Consider the following 17804-nt stretch of genomic DNA (forward strand, 5'->3'; position numbering starts at 1 on the left):
TGACGCGTATTCAGTAAGTTTCTAAATGATCGTCTCAATCTCAAGGAACGAAAAGACAAATTGACTTAATCCTTTAAATATGTCGAACCTCTTAACGGAATCCCTTTATGAAGAGCTTTGAGTGGGTGGGTTTACTTCCTTAAAATTGCTTATCTTTTGACAGATACGCGTATTTTGTCTACTACTTGCAGACTTCATCAGTGCCAAGTACTCAACACCACATAAACTTAGCTGAGAAGAAAGAACGGAAACGACGCAGCAAAACAAAAACACGTCATTTTCCTTGTCTCACTTCAGGCAAATATTTTATGAATAAGTGAAAAAATTGGTTATATGTTTTACGTAGCTGATAAAACTTAAACATAAATACAATGTTAAATTAGGGGTTCTGATAAATATGTAATGCAAGTATAGGTACATTTCATTAAATTGTCCATTTTTTTTCAATTTAATGTTCATTGAGCACTGCTACAGTCGCTAATTGAGGCCTAAGCCAATTATACATTCGTATGTAATTGGAAAGCACAATGATACCGTATGCCTAGGGATGTCAATCTGTGATATCTTCGACCGGCCTCGACCACTCCCCTTCCAGCATTGTTTGTCTTCAGTTTGTTGACCAGTAGCCTGGGAAGTTTCTTTCATAATATTGTATTGCATTTATTTTAAAGATTTATTGTTATGTTCTAGAAATTCATTATCAGAACCGTAACTTTTGTAACGGAACTGTGTGTTTTTGTTTCAAAAAATCATTTCCTCTAAAACCTTCAGGCTAAACACGTATACCTAAATCGAAAATCAACAATTTCCTCAAACATGCTCTTTGTATTACATATACAATTCAGTTTCCACTGTCTGGCAGCAGTATTATGGCAAAAAGCTTCAATCTAGGCCCTAGAAGTTGCTACGACAAGACAAATAATAAAAATCTTAGGCAATGCAAAGCAACTGTACATTTTGTATCTGATTTTGTAGTATAAAAGATCTAATATAACGTTCCAATCGTGGAAGATTTTGACAAACCTACTCTGCCTGCAGCTGTTGAGCATTGTTTTAATTGCCTTTACGTTTGTTCACCTAGTAGAAAGCATAAACAATGAAACTGAGCAATTCTCACTGAAACTGACCCACCAATTTTTCGAGCTACTAAAATTTTGGAAGATTTAATTAAAAACTCTTGCATTAACTCCTAATGTTTGCATTCCATTCGAAAGGGAAGCGTCTGGCCTTTTATTTTGCATGTTTGGGTGGTTTTTTTTTTCAAAGAAATTAGCTTTTGAAAGCGTTTTCTTTGCTTTTGTTTCCATACAAAAAGTTGAATGCTTCATTATATTTAACATGTATCTTATAGGGAAAAGTCTTAACTTTCAAATGGTATGCTTAGTTTACAAATTGTTGGGAAAAAAAATCCTAGATGGTAACTAAATTCAATATGACCGCCAAAAATTCTTAATATGCTAAATGAAAGCGCTGGCGTTAGTGGCGCCGGTGGTATAATGGTTAGAGTCGCTGCTTTTCATCCCAAAGGGCCTGGTTTCAATCCTAGTCGGCACCATCGGGATTTTCGGAGGCATAAAATCTTTGATCACGCCTTCCTTTGGAAAGGAAGTAAAACCGTTGGTCCCCGGTCCATGAGTTGATGGGTCGATAGAGCCCCTGGCGTCAGTAGCATTGATGTTCAGTACGGAAAACAGATCGCCGGAAAACAAATCAAAGGAAAAAAAGCGCTGACGTTTGCCTTTCGAATGGAATGCAAACATTTGGGCTTTTTTCATTAGTTTATAGAGATTTACTAATTTTATCAAATAATTTGCAAAAAATATCTTTTCTTAAACTATTCGAGCCCCTAGTTATAGGGGGTCCATCGTTTCAAAATAATGTAGAACGATTGTTCTATGCTCATAATAAGAGCTATCGAATAAGTACAAAGAAATTGTGTTCAACTGCAAACATCGATGTTGAGGTTATAAAATTATATTACGAGTATTAACTGCTAATTCTGCTAAATCAATTGAACGATGATGTACGTTTTTTGAAAAAGCTTATTCAATAAAAGAAGATAGACCAAATTTTTCAACTGGATTTTGAATCGATTTATTAAGTCTTCTTTCAATTAGTAGAAACTTACAATCAAAGCTCATAATGATTTTCCTAAAATGTACCATTAGTCGAACTGAATATCCAAGACCATTGGACACACCAGGGCAGAATCCGGGTGTTTCCAGAGACAAGGGCAGAACCTGGCTTGGGTCAAAATGCATCATTTGAAACGTCAAATCATAAGCATGTCATGTTGACCTCATTCAGACTTGTTTTGAATGCCGCAGAATTCAAGAACAAGATCAGAGGCGATAACATTGAGTGCCGAGGACCTCATCATGAATACAGTTACATCAGTGGATTCTAGGAACAGAGGCAAACAGAAACTTTTTGTTGTTTGCGTTGTGAAATAACTAACCAATGAACGTATATTAAATACACCTTAAAATAACCCATTATTCCATGTTAATGAATATTTGACACTTTTAACACTCATACTTTAATACCAATTTACTTATTTATCAACTATTGAAGACCAACAACTTCATCACATATATTTAAAAAAAATCATGATTCATTTAAATTGGTACCCTTTTATGAGTTTTATAGTTTATTAGACGTTCTTGAGTAGAGAAAGCAAATCTCATAATGTATAATTGTGATGTTTGTATGAACACGTCAAAAGTGTGAAATATTCTAATTTTTGCGTTCTCGGCATAATTGATCAACTTTTATTAGCAATTTTTTGTCATGCATGTTTTGTTAAATATCGTTTATTTAGCGGCAAATGTACTTATCGATATTTTATCTTCCAACGCCAAACAGACACTTACCGAAAGTGTGGAAAATATTTTGGAATCGCTGCTCGGTGAGGAATTAAAGATGAATAATCTCCCGTATGATAACATAAACGATTTAATCAAGGGACTACAGGTTAGTTTTAAAGAGGACTATGGAGAAATGGGTGAAATATAAAATGTTTATCTTACAGGTGCTAATCGAAAAGCTGGCTGATTACAAGCAGCAAAACTATGCTATATCAATGAGCCTCCCACCGAATGCTGACGAAAAGGTTAGAGAATCTGTTCGGATGATTGATGATCGAATAGATTTTCTACGTCAACGAGCACATCATGGATTAGAAAAGATACAGGTAACCGAAAATTACTGTTTTTTACTTTTAATTATGCAACATTTACACATAGATTTTCCTGATTAAACCAGTTCACGATGCTAAAGAACCATTGTATATAACGAAGTTAATGACGTCTATTACGTAACCATCAAAATTAGTTAAATTTAAATCAACAACTAAAAATATTTCCATGAAGTTATCAGTTTGTTCACGATTTAATTAAATCTTCATCATAGTCTTAAAGCATCGAAAATAACCAATAGAAACTAATTATCAATATCGTTTACTTTTTCAGCAATCACTTAAACTAAGAGAGCAACGCAAATCAGAAATACGTGCCTATTCCAACCTGTTAGAAGAAATTGACCATTGGGTGTCTACGACGTCAATTCAACTTACTGATATTGACGAAAGTGCATCGAAAAATAGCCTCGAAGAAGTTCTGCAACAAAATCAGAAGCTATTGGCTGAACTGCGCGAAAAGGAGCATCAGTCGAAGACCATTTACGAGTCAACAGAAAATTACCTTATGTACGCAGACATATGTGATAAATCAAATGCTCTGAGAGAACAGTTCGCAATTCTCATCAGAACAATTCGTGAAAAAGCTTTAATTCTTGAAGATAACATACAGCGCATCAAGCAACTAACAGAACCTATCGCTATGTTAAAGGTAGATAGTGAAATGCAAACTAGTCCACTAGTTTCAATGGATCCTATGGACAGCGTTACAACTCAACTTCAAGAAGCGTCATCACAAACTCACATTGAAAGGTCCACAGACAACTTGATCATTATCCAGTCCATATCAGAAGGCCACGAAACTGTTCATATATCAAATGCTCGTAATGCTCCTTCCATTATTCCAGAAGAAGAAGAAGAAGATATAATAGTGGAAGCTAAATATACGCAATCCAAATCTGGTGAATCTAACAAATCATCGGAGCTATTGCTGAGAAATATACCTACTTCTACATTTGAAACAACTTTCGTAGAACCAGACGACAGTTCCATGGAAATTATAGTTGGTAAAGATGGATCGAAGAAAATCACTCTAAAAAAAGTTGTTCAGCCGGTCCAATCCATTGAACCATCCGATATGACTGAAGCATTGATTACTGCAACACTTGCACCAGATGCACAAGCACACATTTTGACAGACACTGAAACAAGAGATGATTTAACCTTCATGGACAAGACAATGGAACCTCAAAAGGTAGTTGAAAGTATATTGGATGATATCCAGAATGAACTAGTCAGTGTCATGGAACAACATGATGTAGAACCTTTGGGAAGACAAACTCAAGATGCTCAGGTATTAGAATCGGTTGCACAAAATGTAGATTTGATTGCTTCTGAAGTTGATTCACCAACTAGTACTATACAAAGCACGCCGCTTATCAAAGAGTCTAAAACTAATCTTATAGAACCTCAATGTTCCTCTACAGCAGCATTGACCGATGATACTCTAATAGGAATAACTGATGTGTGGCCTCCATTAGAAGATACAGGTAAAGTACCCTTAACTAGAACCCATGCATTGCCATCTAAGGTAGCAGCTCCTCTACAAGAAACATATGAAAACCCAGAAGAAATATGGCCAACCAATATGAACACCGGATCGGAATACGCCATAAAACCAATAATTGAAGATGTTCATTCAGTAGAATATCCTTTATCTGAAAGAGAACAAATGGTCGAAGAATCAACAGATGTCAACAAGGGCGATATTACCTACCGCGACATTCCACAACCTGCAACTGTGTTGCTTATTGAAACAAACGTGAATTCAAGTAAAAAAGACGAAAATAGTCTTGTTAAAACTAGCGATGCCACAATGGCTTCAGATATTCCTATTGAAGTTACCATATTATCAGAACAAATCCCTCCAGAACCTCCAAAAAGTGATAATGATCAACCCCGGGAAGATCGGTTTGATGACCAACTAAGCGCCTACCTACAAAAACAAGATGTTGTCCCAGATTCCACAGCAGAGGACCGAAGAAAGGATATTGAAACTGAGCCTTTATTGATAAAGCCCGAAGAAGCGGCCACTGAGAAGAAACTTGAAGTACAGATTTTGTCTACAAAAGAAGACCAGGGAGCTGTCAAACTGAGTATGAATCTCGACCCTGCTGATGCTGCTAAAAACATTAAAGTAAGTTTTGTTGAGCTTGAATCAAAACCGAAAGGAGATGATGCTATCAAAGAAGCTCAACAGATAGAAATAGACATCCTTCCAGTATCTGAAGAGCTTTTCCTAGCCGAGAAAGTTCCAGGTCTTAGTGATGTAGATTTTGATAAAGGTTACGAAGCGGATAAAACTACTATTGAAGGAGAATCGGAAAATGATGACCTTTCCAAAAAGAAGAAGCGGAAGAAGAAGAAGTCAAAACAACAGGACTCAGATCCACGGGTAGCAAAATCCACCGAAGGAATGGCTGCTGTAGAACTTCAACAGGATATTCCAATATTAGAAACATGTGAAAGCATAGAAGAGGATCAGGACTTTGAAACTAACCCGATTCATGTGATTGAAGAAAGTGTATTAGGTCCAGATGAGCAGTTAACGTTATCAATACAACAGCAGATTGTCGTTCCAACAGAAATTCTGGAAGCTGTATATGTAGAAGATGCTCACCAACAAACAACGCCTGTTCCAAAAGATTTCCTTGAAGACGAAGCTGACCGTGAAATAGCACGAATCACCTCGGAGATTCTGCTGGTTCCACTAAACTTTGAACAAAAATCGATGCAAACATCTCCTGAACAAGAGGTAGTTAAAAAATCTCAGCAAACTTCACCCATCGTAACGCAGTCTGTAGTTTACGAGTTCAAAGAAGTTCAGACTACTGTTGATTTATTAGAAAATGAAACACAAACGGTAGATATCGTAAGCAAACATCGCGAAGAAAAGGATATTCAAACAGATTCGTTCGAAACACAAGCAACGGAAGAAAGTCAACCTAAGGTGGATGTTTCCGATTCTGCAAATCAAACAGTAGTTGTAACCACAGCTGAATCCGAGATGCAAACAGTTGATGATGTAAAACAATTAGTTGAACCGATAGTTGTCAAAATCATCGACAAGGCAATAGGAGAAGGAATTGATTTGAAACTGAGACAAGAACAGACTCAAACAAGTCCAGTTGAGTTTGCTCAATCGAATATCACTGTCTCACTAGCTTCACCCGATACTCACAGTGAAGCCGTTCAAACTCTTGCAACCGATGTAACAGACGCGCAAACTGCAACTGAAGGAAATAATGAAGACAGAGGATCATCCCCAGTTGTACAATATGCTCCAACAGAAGTCGAAACACAAACTAGCCCAATTCACATATCTAATGTTTCACTTGAATGTACCGTCACACAGGAAAGTCAACCAAAGCCCGATCAACAATCTGCTCCAGAAGTTCACAGTGCTAATACACAAACAAGTCAAGTTGAGACAACAGAAGCGCATGCTCAAACAATACCTGCGGTAGATAAAGCGGAAACAGTTGTAGAAAGTACGCAAACGGTTGCCATTGAACAATCATCCGCACCAGATCAAAGGGAAAAGAAGAAGAAATCAAAGAAAGGAAAGAAAACCAAAACTATTCCCATTGAGTTGGAAGTGCAAACAGAACTGCATATTCCGGATAGTGCTGGTGTGATTGAACCAATAACATTAACAAGGACGGTCATGGAAGAAAGAAGCATCGATGCACATAATTCTCTTAATGTTCAAATTCAACTAGAACTTGAGCATCCAAAGCAAACGACAACATATAGTGCCATCAAAACGGAAATTCCTGGAGATAAATCGTGGAGTATCAGCTTAACCGACTACTTCTCAATAATCAGAGCACACAAAAGTTTTGCTGAGAATAAGGTAGTACCGTGGAATGAGATGGCTGTTATGCTTCCGAAAATATATTCTATAACAACAACCAGCGAATCCGTTCAAGGTCCTGGATTTTCTTACAAATCCTTAATCACCGATGATTTCCCACTTGACCTCGATAGCTCAATTTCTCTTTTAGAAGGAAATCGTCATAATACAGAATTGCAGCAGCAAATTCTTTTCGACGTGCTCGAAACAACAAGCAAACAAGTGGAAGATATTGCTGTAGGATTACACCACCTACCACAACTTAATGAAACAGATCGCGTTGGGCTATGTAATGTGTATAAAATAAGGTTGCAATACATGTCAGACACAATCCCACGCTTTGTCAATTACGCGATAGAAAATAATATTACTCCCAAGCAAGATATTACTGCGTGTTTAGAACAAACAAGAAACAGCATCGAGGAGTTGGAGACAACCATCGCATCAAAAGAAGAAGAAACACGCATCAATGATAACATAAGACACCAGTTTTCAGGCACGCTTTTACAGATCAATAGCCAATTACAAGAAATCGACGAAAAACTCAATTCCATTATCCCCGACCTTTCACTTTCCGTACACGACAAGCTGGCTAGTCTAGATAATGTTGAAGATCGCATTATAGAGTGCTTGAGAAATATATCATTGATATTTGAACAAGTTAGCAATCTCAAGGATAACGCCAATGAAATGTATTTGGAAGATGATCTACTAAGGGCTGATCAGATTGCAAGGAAAATTCAACAGACGGTCATCATAGAGAGAAATAAACTACATCAACTAAATGGATTAGCTGAAGAATACGAACAAACACTTCTGGAGTTCGAAGACATCGCATCTGCCGCTGCAGATTTCATAGATAACGAAATTTCTACCAACAGCTTGCAAGAGCTTCAAGAGGAAATGCAACGGTATCGTAAATTCTTCGTCAACCTCAGCCATTGCAAGATGATTCTAGAATCGCTGGAATCTAACTTGGATCCAATAACTCGTATGAAGCATGCCAAACTACATTCAGCATTGTACAACAAAACAAGCAACATTTTGGAGCGAGCAGTAGACAGAGCCGCCCGATTAGCGCAAGCAGCTTCCAAATGGACAGTCCTTGAGAAAGACATGCGTGATGAGGCTCAATGGCTACAAGTTGCTCAACAACGCATTCCGGATCTACGAAATGTGTCATCCGAAGATTTTGAACAATATATTAAATTATATGAGTCGTTGAACCAAGATATTTTCTGCCATCATACGAAAATGATGCAACACAACGAAATTGCTAAGAAAATGCAAGAACTCATATGTGCTCCAGTATTGGAAAAGGACAGTAGTGAAGCTTTGACAGTGGTTATGCAATTGAAAGAAGAGGTATCACTTTATCTCAACAAACTGCGAAAATTCAAAAACCACTGGAATAGATATAATATCTGTGCCGATAAGCTGCACGAATGGATTTGTGAAGCCTATAAAAATTTGGGCTCAATCACCATTCCGGAAAATCTTGCTGAAACTCCAGTTGAGGATATGCGCAAATTTTGGGAAGTCAAAGCTCAATACGAAGTCATGAACAATAAAGTATACGGAAAAGCTTGTGATTCGCTGGATCATGCTTTAGCCACCATCAACATATCTGATGAAGAGCTGCATCGTCAACTGCATGGACAAATGTTAGAAAACTGGCTTGCTGTCTCTACAAAGATATCTAACATTCAGAAGCAAGTTTACGAATCCATCAAAACTAATTCTACGTCCCCCAATGATAAAATAACGTTCATTGAGCAAGAGCTGTATGATATCAACATAATTTTCAACAGCATAAAAGGAGTTCTCAAGTCCCCAGAAGACCTATACTTGTATTTGGAAAAAATGCAAATGTTGAAGACACGCATTCATTTGATTGATAATGAGCTAGGGCAGATTGCATTGGCATCAGAATTTGACGTGGAAAAAATCACTGAAATATTCGAGATCTCTCGAAATCTGTCTCACCAAATCGATGAGGAACATGAAGCTGCTGAAACTTTCTATAAACGCCTGGAAAACATAGAAAATGGTATCAAAGAGCAAGAAAAACGTTTCATTGATATCACTAGGATATTAGATGAATGTGCAACAAAAGTCAATGGAAGAAGACCAGATGTTGGAAAATCACTGGAAGATTGTAAACTATGTCAATCTGATCTAAGTGATTGTTGGAACGAGATGATGAAACTAAGACAAATGCTTCACACTTTGCCGATGAATTTGAAGGTGACTGTGTCACCACAGCAAACAGAGAGAGATTTATCCATACTGCAAAACATTCATAGTGACCTTGAACGGAAATGTGAGAATAACATGACTCTCTTGAGGAATCGTCTGTCCCTATGGAATAAATTCCATTGCCAGATGGAAATTATCCAAAATCATACTCAAGAAACAGAATTCATGATGGAATTGCTGCAACTGCAAGAAACTGCTGACTATCAGCGCTTGTTGAAAGCTACTGAACGGCTTGATGTAAGTTGCAAAGGTTTTTTTTTCTGAACTACCAGGATGAACAAACAATCTGCTTTGCTATTTATTTTGAATGTAAAATCAGAACTACACTTTCTATCAAGTACATCCTGATGGTTAAGAAATAGGACAAACTTCTAATTTACATAATAATCCAACCATTTTCCTTTTGTAGGCCCTGCTCATTGAGATTGAAAACAGAAAACATACAATTGATGACTTGCAAGATATTGCTCAACCATTAATTGAAACGTCGGAAGCTAGTGTTTCGTTGGAAATTCAGGAAACAGTCCAGAAAATTTCTGTTGTATGGCAGAGCACCCGAGAAAGCTTGCAAGATCTATGTCATCGATATGAAAAGGCAGTTAAGCTTTGGGAACTGTACAATGGAATCAGTGAAAGTGTAAGAGATTGTGTTTCCAGTGAGTTTTCGGATTTCAACGCGCTGAAAAATATCGATAATTTGCAACAGCTGGCAAGCTATCAAGATTTGGTAGCCGGGAAGAGGAAAGACTTGGATAAGCTGAAACAATTCATTGATGACATAAATGGACAAGTTGGTTTCAATGTAGGTAACACTATGTTGTCCGAGATTGAGGAGTTTGCGAAAAAGTTGGAAGATATTGAAGAAGGTATTGTATCGCAATTGAACGATGCAACCTTACGTAAATCGGAGAAAACGCTAAAACAAACAACGTACCAAACTTCAAATAAAATAGTCGAACAGCTACAACAGGTAAGAGATTACTCTACGATAAGAAATTATTTTCTTTTGTTTAACTGGTACCCCTACAGAGGTGCCCAATGGGATTCCGCAGGGGTACCAGTTAAACAAAAACTAAATATGTGCGCCGTTTAGTTGAGGTTATAGCTATTGAAACTAACGGGGTCGTTAGACTTTTGTCTTTCGTGCATCAGACTTTTATCTTTCAATAATTTCACATAATTCCAAATCGTTCTCATTGATCTTCAAGATTAAGGCAAACTTTTATGCAATAAGACCTCTTAAAACTTGATGGGTTTCATAGAACATTAGTAAAGATTTTCAAAAAGGGGGCTGACAAAATCGGGTCTGTAAATAGAACGTTCAGCAAAACGAATCAAAATCATTATGGCCATTTGCACTCGAGAGCACCCTATTATAAACACCTGGTTCTGCCAACGGACCATGTCCAGGGTGCTAGCATAGCTCTTGCGGATCAGAGGCACAATGCCAAGTCTAAAGATTTATTTTGGTTGTGTTGTTCTGATAGGTAGCACAATAGAAGCCGAGTCTGATGGTAGAACAAGACTGATTTATTAATCCAAAAAGAATTAATTAAATACTTAAATATAAAAATGTTGTACATTATTACATTGTTATATTATTACAATTATTACATTACATTATTACAATTACATTCACTGAAAAACAGTGGTGAGTTCTGTTCGCTCTGGTTCTTCGTGCATAAGAGATACAGATTTGAGTTATTGACAAAAGTTGTAGCTAATGTCAAACTATACAAAAGTTACAAATATAATTATACGGAATTCTGTTGTTCAAACAAGTTAGAGGCAAATTTTCCATGCCTGCTCAGAACCAGCAGAGTGACATAAAGGATCGCCTTGATCCCAAAGTAATGCACGATGCACTCTTACGGCATACAGTTAAAAGTGTTGAATTAATTGATTCCATCGGAGTTGTCAATGCAGTTTATGTTATTTGTTTTACTGTAAGCAGGCAGACAGCCTTTCCAGATTGAGTAACAATTGTGGATGAACATTTTGAGCTTTATGAATTGGATTGATTAATGAAAATAGGGAACAACTGGGTATAAGTACGGTCATATTTTAGGGTATTAATAAAACTGGAGCGTGATCTATTAGTTTGCAAATAATTTAATCAAATTAATGCACCTCAGTAAATATAAAGAAGTACCCTGATGAATGTGGGCGTCTTAGCGGAATACCTGTATAAAGAGAGAGAGAGAGAAAGATTCGTCTACAATGTGCAGACTTCTTCAGTGTCTTGTACTAATACTCGATAAAGAAGTACACAAAAGACTGTGTATAATCGATTATTGATAAAATTATTTGTTTCATAAATCATAATCATAAACATATTTTTTTTCCTTTTTCTTTATTTTCCAGAGCATTCAAAGTCAACTCCCAGATTCCGAGCTTGGCGATCAAATTGTGAATCTTCAGAAATATTTGATAAGTCTTAGCGCTACAGAATCTCGTTTGAAGAAAATTGCACTTGATAAAGCAAGCACCGGTGCCGTCACTAATACGCAAATGGATTTCAAAAATTTGCATTCTTTGTCATATTCTTTACTGCAAGATACGTTCCAACAACACCAAGATGTGCTTCAACGAATAGTACTGCAAACTGATGATGCCTGCTTACTACAATATTGGCAAAATTATCTACAACAGGTCGAAATATTCCTAGCCGAAGAAGTACCCTGTGAAGAAACGAAGCTACAACAATATCGAGATCAATATACTCTAATGAGGTATCTAGTTCGACAGTGGAAAATCACAATTATGAAAAAGTCTCAAATCGAAACCAGTCTAGAAGACACCTACAATGTCTTAAATCACCAACACAAAAACTGCATTGAGAAAATCGATGAGAAGATTTTTGAAATTGAAGAAAAATTGCAACATTGGCAAAAATACAATTCAGCGAAAAATGCATTGCAAGATGCAGTCACGAGCATTGAGGCTGAGAAACATACTCTTCAATTGGAGTACATCAACTTAAAAGAGTTGTCAAAATTGATTTCCAAAGTAGACCGATTGCAAAAACGTTTCCCTGAACTTGAAACGGATCTCTCCAATATGAACCAAGAGATGACGCAACTAATATCGTATCCCGTTGACGATCATACCAGTATAGCTATAAAAAATGATCACGGTAGGATAACACAGCAAATCTCGAAGCTAAAAGATAATGTTACAACATGGAGAAAATTCCTAACAGGTGTACTGGAGTTGTACAACAACTTTGACTCTCAGTGCAACCAGATTCAATTTAACCTAAACGAGCTGGGGCAATGCTTGGAAAGCTTCAACTGTGACAATCCAGAGACATCTCAACATCATTTAAATATGCTAAAGAATGAACAGCTACGATTGGAATGTATCAAAGAGGAATTGCTAAAAATAAATGTTGCCAAAGAAGAGCTGCAATATTGTATTAGCACATTTGACGCAAAACTCAACAACAAACGTATATACGCTCTATGGCAGCTTTTTGAAAAACTTGAGCAAACTATTTCAGTCCTAGTAAAACAAATGCAAGATAGAATACAAAACCGGAAGTTGTTCCAAAAACAATATAATTTGCTGATGGAATGGATCATGGAGTTCGAAAAACGAATGAACGATTCCAACAAATATCAAATGTGCGAAGAGGACACAACTTTCATCAAGTCTGTGGAAGATATGCTTTTGCAAGAAGTATCTTGCAAAGAATCAGAAATAGCCTGGATTAACGTGATTGGAAATGATTTGGCCGAAAACTTACCAGCTGGTGAAGAACGTACGGAAGTGATATCCAAGTTGAAGCACTTGAATGATACTTGGGCCAAACTTTTGCGCCAATGCCAAGACCGCACTCAGAAGATATCTGAAGTTAACGCGACAACTATATCGTTGCAGCAGCGGATAAATGACGCTAGAGCATGGATGACAAAAATCGAGTGTAAACTGAAACAACCATTCATATTTGAGAACGTTGAGAAAAATTGTTTGGATAGGCTTCTAGATGATTATGAAAAATTACAGCGATCGATTGAAGGGAACAGTGTAAACATAGCAGAGATTCTCAATTTGTGCGAAATGCTGTTCACAGACGTTGAGTCTTGGAATGTACATATTGACCGTAAACTTATCAACCATGAAGTGAAGCATTTAGAAATGAGATGGAAGAATATCTGCATGAATACTAGCAGAAGAAAGCAGGACATGTTGTCAATCTGGAGCATGTTAGTAGAAATACAACAAATAGTCGAGTCACATCACGATTGGCTTATTCAGACCAACAAATACTTGGAAGAATTCGATGATCAGCGAGAAGTGCTGGATGACGTATCCCTTTGCAATACATTGCAAGAGCTTACTACTAAACATACTGATATGATTGCACAAGAGCCGATTCAACACATCCTTAGAAGATTGTATATTTCAATTAATAAACACGATCGTATTGAACGGGCCAACATGCACAATATCACAGTGACAGCAAAGCAAATGCTATTAATTTGGGAAAAGCTCATATGGAAATTCAAAGTCATCAGATCACGTACCGAAGAACTGAGAAACCTTTACTTGACATTTAATAGTGAATACGAAAACATCATTGTGGCTTTAACGCAAATTGATGTTCAAGTCACCAACATTAAACACCTACAAGAGACTACAACTGAAGAGACACCGGAAACCAAATTGAAGCACCTACGTGAATTGCACAATGAACTACGATTTGTCATCAATCTTTTTGACATGCAAGATGAAGTTGGCAGTTCACTGGTACGATCATTACCCGTGAACAGTACAATGTCACTGAAAGTACAACAACAAATATTAGAATATCATCAACTTGCCAACAGCATAAAGGACTCTTTGGATGCTTTGGTAAATCAAACTAACGAAGAATCAGGAAAGCATAAAGTTCAACAACATTTCAAAACTGACGCTGGAAAAGATTACGCTGAGCGAGATTACGCTGTACAAGTAGACACGCTGCCTGCTTTATCCATTACTGCTAAAGATGCGTACCAGTATCAATTGAAAACAGCTCTTACGGAAACAGAATCAAACCTAGCAGCACTAAATACCTCGATTGCAGAAATAAATGCTAGTAATTTCATGAAATCTACACAAACAGTATCAAGAGCATCGTCAGCCTGTGAGTCCTCCATCGAATTGATCAAGCATCTTAACATGATTTTAATATCGGAATGCCACTGTGATGATGAAGATGCAATGAGTAATTTAGTAAAAGACGAATGTGATAAATATACATTATATCAATCAGAATGGCACACAAAACAGCAAAAATTGGAAGAAATGAGGTAAGCTTTCAAACATTTTCCAATACTGTACTAAAAAGTTTCTAACTATTGCAATCTGCTCTGCAAACATTTTACTTCTGCTGATTAACAATCATCACGCTTTAGCTAATTCTCTTTCATTCGCTTTCCATCTTTTCTTGTTCAGGTCGTTTCCTATATCTTATAACTTCATATGTATGCAGTAAGTGTTTCACGTTTTGCTTTTAATATTTTCATAATTTCAAAGTGGGGTGAATTTTTTATTTCGATCACAGTAATTGTCAGTGCATTTAGTGAAGTTCGTATGGACGATTCTGTTCGATCGAAATTTATAATTGCACGCCTTTTTTTCCTCTTCCACGTATCCGCTAATATTCTGCTAATATTTCAGCAACGAAGATTACTTAACATGCCCTCTATGCACAAATCGAAATTGGCAACAAATCGATAACGATCTTTGGCGGCTCGAACAGTGGCTATCAATGGCTGAAACAACTCAAAAGTCACAGCATACACAGCCACCAAACGATATTGATACTCTGGAAGATTTCATTCAAGATCACCGCGAGTTTTTGCTGGATTTGGATAGTCATAAAAGCATAATAAAGTCGTTGAATATAGTTGGAGAGCACCTAGCCACCCACACACTAGACACTGAAAAGGCCATCAAATTGAGAGAACGCCTGCAAAGTAATAACCAACGATGGGATAAGGTGTGCAATCAAGCATCACATTGGCAAGCACAGCTCCATAGATCTTTGATGGAAAACAAAGAATTTCACCGAACAGTCACTGAGCTATGCATCTGGTTAGAGCAAACAGAGAACAAGATCAAATCATCAGAGCCTATCGACTTAACTACCGATAAGAAAATAATTGAAAGGAAATACAAGATTTTCAAGGAACTCAGGAATGATTTAGTGCGATGCGAACCACGTGTAGTGAGTTTACAAGAAACAACATCACAGTTAACAAAATATTTGGATGAACATAAATCGCAAAAGTTTGATGAAATATATGCCAAGTAAGATTTTGAATTGAATAAACCCACCTTCAAGTATTACAATCAGATTAATTTCCATTGAAAGGTTGACCGATCTGAGGCTACGATTCCACTCGATACGAAGGTTGGTAGAGATGTACACAATAAAAATTGCAGCAGCAATAGATATCGACCGACCGCTCGACACGAATGCTTCGTCATCAGCAACCAGCTCAGAAAAGGTATGTTATTATTTCCGTGTTACAGTACTTATCTTCAGCACCCTTTAGTGTGATTTTGTATTTGAACCAACGTAGGAAATAATGTTAAAAATAAGTATTAAAGTCCGTTCAGACTATGGCTAATATCATGTAATATGGGCTATCTTGACATCAAAAGTCATACAAATGATTTCCGGTGAAAATTTGCCATTTGCCTATATTACATGATATCAGCTATAGTTTGAACGTACTATTAGAGTAACAGACATGCCAAAGAAGAACCCTCCACATCATAACTCAAGTCTGGTACGCAGCTGGAAAGAAAACGGTCAAGGGTTTTATCAAATATGTATATCATATTAACAATATGATCCATTCATGACTTCTCCACACATTGCAATGGAGACCTTATTGCTTAACGTACCATATACACACTTAGATTATTTTACAGGAGTCAGTATTATTTAACTGGTTACTACTACTGGGTGAATTACTGAAAAAGTCGGTGAAAATTCAAAGATTCCGTAAGAAATCAATGAAATGATTTTTTTATATTTTCAATCATTAAATGAAGTCTACTAACACCTAAGTCTGTACAAGTTCGGAATAAATTTTCTCATTTTTAAATTTTCTTTAAACTTTTACCGAACAGTTCCGCAATTAAAAAACTCAGTAAAACCTTATTAACTGGATTAGTGTGTAGCGTAGGAAAAGGTCAGCAACAATCGAGGGGCGCAAATTAAGCAATTTTTTTTCAAAAATAATAGTAAAATAATTTTCATTAACTGCATTTTGTATATTACATGAAAATTTGTCTTACGTGTCACTGTTGTCATAAAATAACATAATATGCTTTTCATTTAAAATATTATTATATACACGGGTTTTCGAATTAAAAGTTAAACTTTCTAGCTCGACTTTTCAGAACCGAATGCCTGTCTGGTGTATTCTCTTATTTACTCGAGCCCTTCAGCTACCCGGTTCGATCGTCTGAGTGACGATCGTTAAACGACTACAAATGTCATTGGAAATATTGCAGAGCGCGGTAGGGGTGCGCAAGTAAATCACCACAAATATTATACAAATTTTTATTTGGTTTACCCCTCGTAAAGATAAAAAAAAAAAATACATTAGTAGCCTTTTTGGTCACAGAGCCGCTTTCATTGCTAAAAATTCGGTTCGCAAGCTTAACGAAAGAGTGGATCATATTGTTAATATAATATATTTGATTTTATTGTGAATAATTCCTATATGTAAATTTGGGCTGGTCCATCTCCGGAATGTGACACATTTATTATTACCTGGGTGATGAGGAGATGGACCATTTTCGATCTGTCAAGCTGAACCAATATTTTACTCGAAACGAATACAAGTATTGCAGTGCATAAATTACAAAATATTCAAGTTCACCTCGAATAATTTCTATTTATGAAGGCATGAACCTAGAGAAAATGTGAGCCAAGCATCAAAATAATTTCTCTAAAAAGGTTCAAATGTCTTCTCTTCCATCAATGTACAAACGGGAAAAAACACTTTGGGAGTCACGCGAGCTTTATGTTAAATGCAGTTTGTCAGCGCTTGCTGCAAACTGATGGCGATGAATCGATTATTTCAACGCTGTCAACACTGAAAAAATATCACTCCGCATCACCCAGATTATAACCTAGTGGTGACTTTGACAGACATGATTGTATCTCGGAGACGAGCCAGCCAACGGCTGAAAGTCTCCTTAATAAAGATATAAAAAAAAAGACATGATTGTAGTACCATTGAGGTAACTAAGCGTTATACTCCTTTAATCTAGTGTGTACGTCGCTTGTGGTGCAAGCAAACTACACGGTTTGTAAAAGTACAGAAGTGCCAAATTTTATGTTGGTAACGAAGTTTCTGGTAGATAATGTCATCAATAAGGCTTAAAACAAGGATTTTCTTGGCTGTCCTTCAACCAATTATGCTGATTTTGTGTATGTTATTAGTGTCAATCAACTCAATTGGTTGAAGGAAAGCCGAGAAA

At 36.7% G+C, this 17804-nt stretch overlaps 1 protein-coding gene across 1 annotated transcript in view; it reads left to right on the forward strand.

The window, feature by feature from the left end:
* LOC135702010 (uncharacterized) overlaps nt 1–17804 on the forward strand; it is a 40056-nt gene that overhangs the window by 21063 nt on the left and 1189 nt on the right. The window contains exons 8-15 of the mRNA XM_065222957.1: nt 2866–2973; nt 3032–3193; nt 3471–9548; nt 9721–10281; nt 11676–14608; nt 14754–14789; nt 14979–15611; nt 15676–15811. Of these exons, the coding sequence (XP_065079029.1) occupies nt 2866–2973; nt 3032–3193; nt 3471–9548; nt 9721–10281; nt 11676–14608; nt 14754–14789; nt 14979–15611; nt 15676–15811 (10647 nt within the window). The remainder of the gene's footprint in view (nt 1–2865; nt 2974–3031; nt 3194–3470; nt 9549–9720; nt 10282–11675; nt 14609–14753; nt 14790–14978; nt 15612–15675; nt 15812–17804) is intronic.

Source organism: Ochlerotatus camptorhynchus, unplaced genomic scaffold (genome assembly GCF_037179485.1).
Source record: "Ochlerotatus camptorhynchus isolate MF236.1 unplaced genomic scaffold, CSIRO-AGI_Acam_v1.1 ptg000182l, whole genome shotgun sequence".
Lineage (NCBI taxonomy): Eukaryota > Metazoa > Arthropoda > Insecta > Diptera > Culicidae > Ochlerotatus > Ochlerotatus camptorhynchus.